Consider the following 12663-nt stretch of genomic DNA (forward strand, 5'->3'; position numbering starts at 1 on the left):
CATTATTATGAACAGAGCTTTATTCTCATTTACAGTGCTAACACCATGAGACGCAGTAGCGTGCATTGACCTTTCCTTTCATTACACACACTATAGTTTCCCCTTTAACCACATATCATCACCATCTGGCCTTTATTATGGTTTTTTTTCCCCCAGATGTCATAGTCTGGCTAATGATAATGATGTCACTGCACATGTTTTCCTCTCCGGCGTTCCGGCTGGGCCTCAGGTGATGTTCTGTTTTTCATGGTCTCTCTTTAGATTTTAGCACAAAAGGTCACAGCTATGGCCTGACGCTAGTGCTGCTAAATGAGAGCGCTATCGAAATGAGGTGGAACGATCCGGAAAGGTCAAACGACTGTCAGAGGTGCTGGAGCGCAGGGTGGAGGTGTGACACTCACCGTTAATCAGCACTGAGAGATAAGACTTATACCTGTTAGCGTTAAAGACACTTTAGCACTCTTTATTTTTCTTCTCGTCTCTCCGAGCAAGTCGGACTTTACGTTTGTCCTGTTATTAGGAAATACTGATGCTACTGTACAGTATAGATGCTTCTGTTCTGTTAATCCAGATCATGTTCGGTGAGTTAAAAGGAGTCTTAAGAAGTCTTATGTCACATCTTTGTGAAGGCTCACGGGAGGTTTTAGTGAAATGGGATGAAATGGATGGAGAGAATTAGGCGTATTTCAAAGAAAGGGAAGAATAATGAGGCCATTAGTACTTACACCTCACATGCGTCTAAAGAAGCTGTTTTTATCCCTTCACACACACACACACACACACACACACACACACACACACACACACACACACACACACACACACACACACACACACACACACACACACACACACACATTTTGATCGACCTGCTTAGTCTCCTCTGATCAGTTTATGTGTTTTTTTGCACCTCCGTTTGCACACAGTAAATAAACTTTGGCATCTCGGTCTCAGGACTTCAGGTCACAGCTACAGCAAGTGGAGATTCCTCGTTAGCTGCTAATAATAATCAGATGTTTAACAGGTGAATGTTTATGTGACAGTGTGACAGTGTGACAGTGTGACAGACACCTCCAACTTTCTTCACCATAAAAAATCCAGACTGATTTAATCGACATAAAAACGCAAAATTACAAACGAATCAAAACACCACGTGCACAAAACGTTTCTTCACCTCCGCAGGGTTTCTCTTTAATTCAATTCCATTCAATTTATTTGTATCGAGCTTTTAACAATTAACATTGTTTTAAAGAATCTTTACAGAAATATAGAAACAGGAAAAAAAAGTTGAAATTAAAATTAAGTTATGATTTATCTCTAACATTAATCCCTAATGATCGAGTCTGAGGTGACGGTGATGAGGAAAAACTCCCTGAGATGAGACGAGGAAGGAACCTTGAGAGGAACCAGAGTCAGAAGTGAACCTCATCCTCATTTAGTGACACTGGACAGGAAATAATGTTACTGTAAATAATGTTACTGTAAATAATGTTAATGTAAATAATGTAAATAATGTTAATGTAAATAATGTTAATGTAAATAATGTTAATGTAAATAATGTAAATAATGTTAATGTAAATAATGTTAATGTAAACAATGTCAGTGTAAATAATGTTAATGTAAATAATGTTAATGTAAACAATGTCAGTGTAAATAATGTCAGTGTAAATAATGTTAATGTAAATAATGTTAATATAAATAATGTTAATGTAAATAATGTCCTTTCTATAACAGTTTGTAGTCCAGTAGAATTGTGTAACCAAAAGCTCCTGAGGAACCAACAGGTCAGAGTCATTTCTTCATTACAGATTACTTTAGCAGAAACATCAGTATCAGTATGATCACAATCATAACAGTCACTTTCTCGTACCTTCAGCTGCGATTCCTATACTACAATGTTTTCAGTGAATTTGTTCAGCAGGAATCTTCCTGTCCATTTTCATAAACTTCTCTTTTTAATATATCTATTCTAATGAAAGTTTTATTAATCGTTTTGTTATTCTAGAATATGTCATTATTATTATTATTATTATTATTATTATTATTATTATTATTATTATTATTATTATTATTATTATTATTATTAGTGGGCACGGTGGCTTAGTGGGTAGCACGTTCGCCTCACACCTCCAGGGTCGGGGTTCGATTCCCGCCTCCGCCTTGTGTGTGTGGAGTTTGCATGTTCTCCCCGTGCCTCGGGGGTTTCCTCCGGGTACTCCGGTTTCCTCCCCCAGTCCAAAGACATGCATGGTAGGTTGATTGGCATCTCTGGAAAATTGTCCGTAGTGTGTGAATGCGTGAGTGAATGAGAGTGTGTGTGTGTGCCCTGTGATGGGTTGGCACTCCGTCCAGGGTGTATTCTGCCTCGATGCCCGATGACGCCTGAGATAGACACAGGCTCCCCGTGACCCGAGAAGTTCGGATAAAGCGGTAGAAAATGAATGAATGAATGAATGAATTATTATTATTATTATTATTATTATTATTATTATTATTATTATTATTATTATTATTATATTTTATTAGTATTAGTATTAGTAGTATTTTATTTTTATTTAATTATTATTAATATTCTTATTTTATTATTATTATTTTATTAGTATTAGTATTAGTATTATTAGTATTTTATTTTTATTTAATTATTATTATTAATATTCTTATTTTATTATTAGTATTAGTATTATTTTTTGTTATTGTTATTATTTTTATTATTATTATTATTATTATTATTATTATTATTATTATTATTATTATTATTGAGTCAAATCCACTTAAGGCCAGCTGATATCTTACTTTCTATATTTAATGAATGTGTCTGTGAGTCTTTATAGAGCCTCATTGCTGCAGTAATAAACCTTTTAAATACATTAATACATTTGACTGAACAAAACTGTCACAACATCGCATTAATGACATAAATAGATTTGTCGGATCGATTTATTAACATTATTTAAAACTCTCAGTAGAAGGGAACTATTGTGTATCTAACTAATTAATTTCTTATCACAATTCTAACGTTAAATTCTGTGTTTATTCATTTCGTCAGTTTTCGTTGTTTCTTTCAATCGTATTGTTTCGTTTTTTCCCCCGAGCTTTAGAGTGATGCTGAAGCCCGAGACTTGAAAGCTTCAGGCACATTTTTAAGTGCTGTACATTTATTAACCAGTCGCCGAGCTTCCAGTAAACCTTGTTTTCAGTTTGTTTTCTTCTCCTTTCTGATTAAACTTATCAGTCTTTGGAGTAAAATGAATAGAACCTCTCGCTGCCTGGAGAGCGAGCGAGCCTCCGTGGCCTGCGGGTCAGCCGTAACGTCGAAGGCCAGCTCTCGAGCTACATGCATTATTTAGAGTCAGCAGTCCTCAGAGACATGGCATGAAAAGCCTAAGGCCTGTTTCTTCCTAACGTCACATTTTATAAGTGCATCAACAGAGCTGCTGCAAGCGCTGTGCAATAAGCATCAGAGTGAAAGCTGACTGTTTATATGATCAGGATTCACTAAGGATTCATTTAAGCCTCAGTCAGGATTTAGTGAGGATTCGTTCTTGGTTTATTCAAGGGTCATAATACACGGTTCATTCAGGACTCACCTATGACTCTTTTAACAATACGTTCGGTATTGATTCAGGACTGAGTCAGGCTTTATTCAGGCTTTATTACTGATTCATCCAGGATTCATTAAGGAGTCATTTCGGGCTTTTAGAGTTCATTCGGGATTCATTTAGGATTCTGTCATGATTCATTCAGGATTCGTTCTTGATTCATCCATGATTTATCGAGGGTTCGTTTAGGATTTATTTATCTGTTAATCAGGCTTTGTTCTTCATTCATTAAGGGTTTATTAAGGGTTCATTCGAGATGAATTAAGGATTCGTTAAGGATTCATTCAGGGTTTATTCACGATTCACTCTCTGACGCTCTGAAGATTTGACCTGCACCACCATCAGAGCTGCTGTTCTAGAAAATGAACTCAGCAGTGCTGCGGTATAAAGTGTGCTACAGTATACAAATAAACGTTCCTCTTTCCTGACGGACTCTGACCGTAAGTCTGTGTGTGTTCTACAGGAGTATCAGATCGACATCATCTTTGCTCAGACGTGGACAGACAGTCGGCTCAGATACAACAGCACCATGAAGATATTAACTCTGAACAGTAATATGGTGGGACTGATCTGGCTTCCGGACACAATCTTCAGAAACTCCAAGAACGCAGACTCGCATTGGATCACGACACCCAATCAGCTACTCAGGATATGGAATGATGGGAAAATACTTTATACTCTCAGGTATGTGAGTCTTTATCCTGCGTCACTGGTTAGAGCTTAGCGAAAAGATCAGATGCAGATGATTAAAAATGAAAAATGTATTAGGAATGTTATTTATTTCAAAATGCTTTTTGTTCATTTAAAGTGTAATGACATTCTAAACTACTACTGATAATAAAATTGTAATTCTTTAAATTATTTAAACCTAGCCAGAGTTACTGTTACCGACAGTGATGCAGCTCTGTGCAGTAAGGCTAGCGGTGGTGGTGTGTGTGTGTGTGTGTGTGTGTGTGTGTGTGTGTGTGTTAATGCTAGTTAACCTTCATCGCTAGTGGAGTTTTATTCACCGCAGGAATTCACCGCGGTTTTTATTGTCAGAGTTTAACACACACCCCCCCCCCCCCCCCCCAGCACTAATGCTAAAGAGGCTCTATGTAAACTCTATGGGGCTATTAATTAGCGAATGTTCACCCCGACGGACTTTCAAATCTCAGAATGGTGCTCCGTAATTTCCGTCAGCATGTGGACTCTGGAAACGAGAGAGGAAAACATCCTGGATCTTGTTTGCACAAACATTCCCGGCGTGTATCGTGCAGAGCCCCGCCCCCTGTCATGCGGCGCCTCGCCCCCACCTCGGCGACTCTGATTACATCTCTGTTATGCTAATTCCAGCATACAGACCGATCATCAGACTCTAAACCGGTCCTGAAGCAGGTGTAAACCTGGCCAGCAGGAGCCACCTCTGCTCTTCAGGACTGCTTTAAGTGCACTGACTGGAACATCTTCAAGGAGGCTGCAACCAACGGCAACTCCGTCAACTTCGAGGAGTACACGGCATCGGTGACGCGAACGTCTCCAAGACCATCAGCTAAAGTGTCTACACTCAGTTTGAGGTGCAAAACAATGTAGCGCCAAAGAAGACCGTTCCTCCCTGATCAGGTACTCTATCCATATCATCCAAACCGCTCCACAGATGATGTCGCTGTTCATAGACTATAGTTCAGCGTTCAACACAATCATCCCTCAGCACCTGATTGAGAAGCTGAGCCTGCTGGGACTGAACACCTCCCTCTGCACCTGGATCCTGGACTTCCTGACAGGGAGACCTCAGTCAGTCCGGATGGGGAACAGCGTCTCCAGCACACTGAGCCTCCACACTCCACACTGAGTACTGGAGCCCCTCAGGGCTGTGTGCTCAGTCCACTGCTGATGACCTTGCTGACTCACGACTGTGCTGCAATGCACAGATCAAACCATATCATCAAGTTCGCCGATGACACGAGCGTACAGGGAGGAGGTGCGGCAGCTAACTACCTGGTGTAGAGCCAACAACCTGTCTCTGAATGGTGATAAAACTAAAGAGATGTTTGTTGACTTCAGGAGACACAGAGCGAACACTCTCTAGTGAACATCCATGGATCATCTGTAGAGATCATCAGGAGTACCAAATTTCTTGGTGTTCATCTACAGTAGCTGAGAACTTCATCTGGTCACTCAACACCAGCTCCATCACCAAGAATACCAGTCTGGTTTGGGAAGTGCACCATCTCGGATCTCAAGACCCTGCAGTGGACGGTGAGGACAGCTGAGAAGATTGAAGAGTTAGAAAGTCTCCCGTCCTTCTATCATGGACATTTACAACAGACACTGCATCTGCCAACAGCATTGTGGTTGACCCCACACACACCCACACACACTCTTCACCCCACACACCCCTCACACACTCTACCCCCACACACCCCTCACACGCGCGCTTCACCCCACACACCCCTCACACACACTCTACCCCCACATACCCCTCACACGCACGCTTCACCCCACACACCCCTCACACACACTCTACCCCCACACACCCCTCACACACACACTCTTCACCCCACACACCCCTCACACACGCCTCACGACCAGACTTTGTAACAGTTTATTCCCACAAGCCATCAGATTCCTTAATAACTGAACTGTACTGTATTGAGCACAACACACACACACACACACACACACACACACACACGCACACGCACACACACACACACACACACACACGCACACGCACACACACACACACACACACACATTATTAGTTTTGTGTGTTGTCAGTGTTGTGTTGCGATTTGTGAGGAAAGATTCCTAGAGCTCTCCATCATGACAGAAGGAACATTTCTGTTGTTACTTTTTATTCAGACACTGGAGCTTGGGGTCAGTCTGAACCTCGGGGTGTGTGTTTGAGGGTGAAGGCAGTGAATCTTCCTCTTTACTTCAAGATGCTTAGAACAATGGAAAATATAAAACAGCTGGAATTGGGTTCAGTGTCAATGCCCTAAATGTGTGTGATTTACATTTACATTTACAGCATGGGGGGGGGGGGGGGGGCACAGTGGCTTAGCAGTTAGCACGTTCGCCTCACACCTCCAGGGTCGGGGGTTCGATTCCCACCTCCACCTTGTGTGTGTGTGGAGTTTGCATGTTCTCCCCGTGCCTCGGGGGTTTCCTCCGGGTACTCCGGTTTCCTCCCCCGGTCCAAAGACATGCATGGTAGGTTGATTGGCATCTCTGGAAAATTGTCCGTAGTGTGTGAGTGAATGAGAGTGTGTGTGTGTGTGTGTGAGTGAATGAGAGTGTGTGTGTGAGTGAATGAGAGTGTGTGTGTGACCTGTGATGGGTTGGCACTCCGTCCAGGGTGTATCCTGCCTCGATGCCCGATGACGCCTGAGATAGGCACAGGCTCCCCGTGACCCGAGTAGTTCGGATAAGCGGTAGAAGATGAATGAATGAATGAATGAATGAATGAATGAATTTACAGCATGTGACACTCTCTTATCCAGAGCGACATACAGAAGTGCCTAAGTCTCTATCGTTGGATACATTAAGTCTGTTCACTAGGTTACATTCTTAAGATACCACGAGTCCAAAGCTTTTTTTTAATTTTTCCCCCCAAGTTTTTAGAGAGTTACGTACAGACGAGACGAAGGCGGAGCAAATGATTAAATTGTGTTTAGTCACAGACCACCAGTACAAATTCTCTCTTTGGACTGGGACCAAAAAATAATCATAATAAATTCTAAACATGAAGGAGATTGTCCGAAGATCTGAAGACAGGATCGAGAGACGTTACGGCCGAGAAAAGGGGGAAAAGACGAGAAATATCACAAAGAAACACAAAATATCACTAATGGTTAATGAGCTAAATCAATAAAAATACAATAAACAAATAGATACACAAATGCAAAGTGGCCCGATGAAGCCACCCATATGTTGTTAGGATCCAGCCCAGACTTTGGCCATGTGCGTTTGTTCATGTGTCTGTGTTCACGTGTCTGTCCCACCCTCGTTTATTCCTCCTCGCCTCTACACATCTGTTCCTTATGTCTCGTCTATTTAGCCGTGAATCTTTGTCTTCGTCTTTGTCATGTGATTTGTCGAGTCCTTGTCCCTGTTTTGTGTTTTTTAAGTTAATAAATTTTACCTCTCCTGCATTTGGGTCTGTTGGGTCTGTCCATCGCTGACAGAAAGATTCCACCCTTTAATGCCCCAGCAGGATAGCGTCAGCCTGGACCGGCCCTGTGGGACAGGTTTGACTAATGAGGAGCCAGAACTCTTCAGCACGACGGACTCATCAGCTTTACGTTCCTGTGCGTTGGGTGTTTCGGCTGCATCTCGGCTGTATGTCTGACGTTACACTGGAACGTCCGCTTTACTTTTCCCAAAGGAAGAAGAAGAAGCGGCCGTAAGAACCGTAGCTGATGCACGTTCCTGAGCTCGGACCCGGACACTCGCCTGTCTGGTAGCTCAGACCCGAGCCTGTGAAATGCCACCAGAGTTTACTCCAGTTTCACAAATGACTGCAATTAATATGGAGAGTGGCGTTTTATGGCCTCTTCCCCCCGCCGTGCTCTTTCATACCAGACCAAATATCAGGAACAAATCTGAATACTGATATTCCACAGAGCTGCATATTGAAGCCTGGAGCTATCCTCTGTCCTGGATCAGACTCGCCCACGGCGTTCGCCTGGAAACCACGTACTGTATCTGCTCATCTTCCCACCAAACAAATTCTTCATGTGGAGCAGGAGAAATCTCTGCCTGCTCCAAACAGAGTGTCTCCACCTCCTGCGCCGAACAGACCGCGGCACAGCGAGCCCGACTCCGCCTGAGACGAATTAACCAGGCTGCAATCTTCCCAAAATACATCCTGCACCTGCAGAGCGCCGCTTGAACTGTGATTGTCTGTGTTTACATAAGGCTCTGACGCCACGTATTAACAAAAATCTCTAACGCTGTCTGGCGTGTCGCGGGTGCGCCGATGTTTGTGTGGGTCTGCTGGGAGGTTTCCGAGATATTTATGCGTTTGTTAAACAATATTACGTCCCGGTTCCTCCCGAAGCATCCAAAAAGCATCAAAATAAGGAATTTAGCTCAGCTTGAGCCCAAAAAAAAAAGGAGACCGAACAACATCCCGCAGAATAGCAGACAAAAGCAGCACCACAAGGTTCCTCAGACGTTCTCCTACAAGCTTTAATGACTCTGAGCATTGAATCTCAGCGTTTGTTTTTCTCGCATTGACTCACAGTTAAAGTTCAGACGACGGACCGATCGGCTTCATTCGTGTTCGATGTGACACGTTTCTGTATCTCTAAATGTTTCTCAAACATCTGCAAACATCTGTAAAGTCCATAGGCGACTGTTTGAGCTCGACAGGTTTCATGAAGTATCGTCCGGGTCTCGTCCAAGAGTTTTTTTTTTTTTTTTGTCCGATCTCGATTCCTCCCCTTTGAGACAGTCTGGTGACTCTGAGCATTGACAGAATGACGTTTTTAACCTCTGTGATTTTTAGAGAAAATCTTGAACATCACAAGCTGACGTGGGTTTGTGATCCGCAGAGACAGGAACGAGGACGAGGAACCCCGAACGTCTCGGCGTCCCGATTCTCATAATTAGGACAGATCCGAGTTCGGTGACCCCGAACGTCTCCTCGTCCACAGATCGGTGTGTCTTTGTGGAAGCGCGTCCAGTCTCCCGTATAACCCCGAGACACAAGACGGAGATGCTGGATGACTTCCTGTCTGATCGACGATCGCATCCCGGTGCAGATTAGACACCGCGGCGTGTATCCAGAGCCGAGGGGTCCGCGTGCCGACGGAGCCGTGTTAAAGAACTCAGAATGAACTCACGTCTGATTTTATTCACCTTTATTTATTTATATATTTATTCATCACATCTGTCCTCATTAGGAAAAGCCACGCTTCAGATCATCGCTCTGTTTTTTTTTTTTTTATCGTCACGGACATAAACTACGATAATCGCATAATCACCGGATTCAGCTGTTTGAGAGCCGTATGCACGATCACACACGTGAGCGATCCGGCCGGACGCATGCCGATGACATCACAGGACACTTCCTGGGACAGAGTCACAAGGTCCAAAAGAATATTCCGGAGTTTGTTCGATTCTGCTTTAATTTCTGCGTCTGAACCTCGAGGGAACTAAGAAACGTCTCGAAGCAGCCTCGGATCTGAGAGCAGAGGAACCTGATGTGATTCATCCTGAGCTCCCAAACACACCTACTGTGTCATACACACTCACTTACACCCAAACACACCTACTGTGTCATACACACTCACCTACACCCAAACACACCTACTGTGTCATACACACTCACCTACACCCAAACACACCTACTGTGTCATACACACTCACCTACACCCAAACACACCTACTGTGTCATACACACTCACCTACACCCAAACACACCTAACACCTCTTTGTGTCATACACCCTCACCTACACCCAAACACACCTACTGTGTCATACACACTCACCTACACCCAAACACACCTACTGTGTCATACACACTCACCTACACCCAAACACGCCTACTGTGTCATACACACTCACTTACACCCAAACACACCTACTGTGTCATAAACACTCACCTACACCCAAACACACCTACTGTGTCATACACACTCACCTACACCCAAACACACCTACTGTGTCATACACACTCACCTACACCCAAACACGCCTACTGTGTCATACACACTGACCTACACCCAAACACACCTACTGTGTCATACACACTCACCTACACCCAAACACACCTACTGTGTCATAAACACTCACCTACACCCAAACACACCTACTGTGTCATACACACTCACCTACACCCAAACACACCTACTGTGTCATACACACTCACCTACACCCAAACACACCTACTGTGTCATACACACTCACCTACACCCAAACACACCTACTGTGTCATACACACTCACCTACACCCAAACACACCTACTGTGTCATACACACTCACCTACACCCAAACACACCTACTGTGTCATACACACTCACCTACACCCAAACACACCTACTGTGTCATACACACTCACCTACACCCAAACACACCTACTGTGTCATACACACTCACCTACACCCAAACACACCTACTGTGTCATACACACTCACCTACACCCAAACACACCTAACACCTCTTTGTGTCATACACCCTCACCTACACCCAAACACACCTACTGTGTCATACACACTCACCTACACCCAAACACGCCTACTGTGTCATACACACTCACCTACACCCAAACACACCTACTGTGTCATACACACTCACCTACACCCAAACACGCCTACTGTGTCATACACACTCACTTACACCCAAACACACCTACTGTGTCATAAACACTCACCTACACCCAAACACACCTACTGTGTCATACACACTCACCTACACCCAAACACACCTACTGTGTCATACACACTCACCTACACCCAAACACGCCTACTGTGTCATACACACTGACCTACACCCAAACACACCTACTGTGTCATACACACTCACCTACACCCAAACCCACCTACTGTGTCATAAACACTCACCTACACCCAAACACACCTACTGTGTCATACACACTCACCTACACCCAAACACACCTACTGTGTCATACACCACTCACCTACACCCAAACACACCTACTGTGTCATACACACTCACCTACAACCCAAACACACCTACTGTGTCATACACACTCACCTACACCCAAACACACCTACTGTGTCATACACACTCACCTACACCCAAACACACCGACTGTGTCATACACACTCAAATACAACCAAACACAACCTACTGTGTCCATACACAATCACCTACACCCAAACACACCTACTGGTCATACACACTCACCTACACCCAAACACACCTACTGTGTCATACACACTCACCTACACCCAAACACACCTACTGTGTCATACACACTCACCTACACCCAAACACACCTAACACCTCTTTGTGTCATACACCCTCACCTACACCCAAACACACCTACTGTGTCATACACACTCACCTACACCCAAACACGCCTACTGTGTCATACACACTCACCTACACCCAAACACACCTACTGTGTCATACACACTCACCTACACCCAAACACGCCTACTGTGTCATACACACTCACTTACACCCAAACACACCTACTGTGTCATACACACTCACTTACACCCAAACACACCTACTGTGTCATACACACTCACTTACACCCAAACACACCTACTGTGTCATACACACTCACCTACACCCAAACACGCCTACTGTGTCATACACACTCACCTACACCCAAACACACCTACTGTGTCATACACTCACCTACACCCAAACACACCTACTGTGTCATACACTCACCTACACCCAAACACACCTACTGTGTCATACACACTCACCTACACCCAAACACACCTAACACCTCTTTGTGTCATACACCCTCACCTACACCCAAACACACCTAACACGTCCCAAAACATTTTTAGTCTCTTGTCTGTTTTCTTTTGATTATTTATATTATTACTTTGTGTGAACATTCATTTATTTATCAATTTTTTTTGACCAAATTGTAGAATTTGTTGGATAAATAAACCCCATGTTTCTTCTGCAACCTCCTTTTCCAATCCTTCAGCTTTTACAGTTGTCAGAACTGCAGAACGAATGCGACCGCACTTCTAGTCGTCTGCTTCGGTCGCTCGATTAATTATAACGAGCGTGAGTTCGGAAACACGGCTCGCTGTTGTAATCGTCAGAGAGCGGATCGTTATGTAATAAATTAGAAATGCTATAACGTGGGATTAAAGCCGATTTAATTGAAGGCAAACATCTGTTCACAAATTTTGCTTTTTTATTATGTTTTGCTTTTACTCTACTTTTTCTTCTGTGTTTTCATTTGTCTTTCCTGACAGGCTGACTATAAACGCTGAGTGTCAGCTGCAGCTCCATAACTTCCCCATGGATGAACACTCCTGCCCACTCATCTTCTCCAGCTGTAAGTGTCCACACACACACACACACACACACACACACACACACACACACACACACACACACACACACACACACACA

The 12663-nt window shown here is 43.6% G+C and overlaps 1 protein-coding gene across 1 annotated transcript in view; it reads left to right on the forward strand.

Annotated features, from left to right (window-relative positions):
* The window catches only part of LOC113663729 (gamma-aminobutyric acid receptor subunit gamma-3), a 134262-nt gene that overhangs the window by 85877 nt on the left and 35722 nt on the right, over positions 1-12663 (forward strand). The window contains exons 4-5 of the mRNA XM_047814416.1: positions 4063-4283; positions 12504-12586. Of these exons, the coding sequence (XP_047670372.1) occupies positions 4063-4283; positions 12504-12586 (304 nt within the window). The remainder of the gene's footprint in view (positions 1-4062; positions 4284-12503; positions 12587-12663) is intronic.

Source organism: Tachysurus fulvidraco, chromosome 5 (assembly GCF_022655615.1).
Source record: "Tachysurus fulvidraco isolate hzauxx_2018 chromosome 5, HZAU_PFXX_2.0, whole genome shotgun sequence".
NCBI lineage: Eukaryota > Metazoa > Chordata > Actinopteri > Siluriformes > Bagridae > Tachysurus > Tachysurus fulvidraco.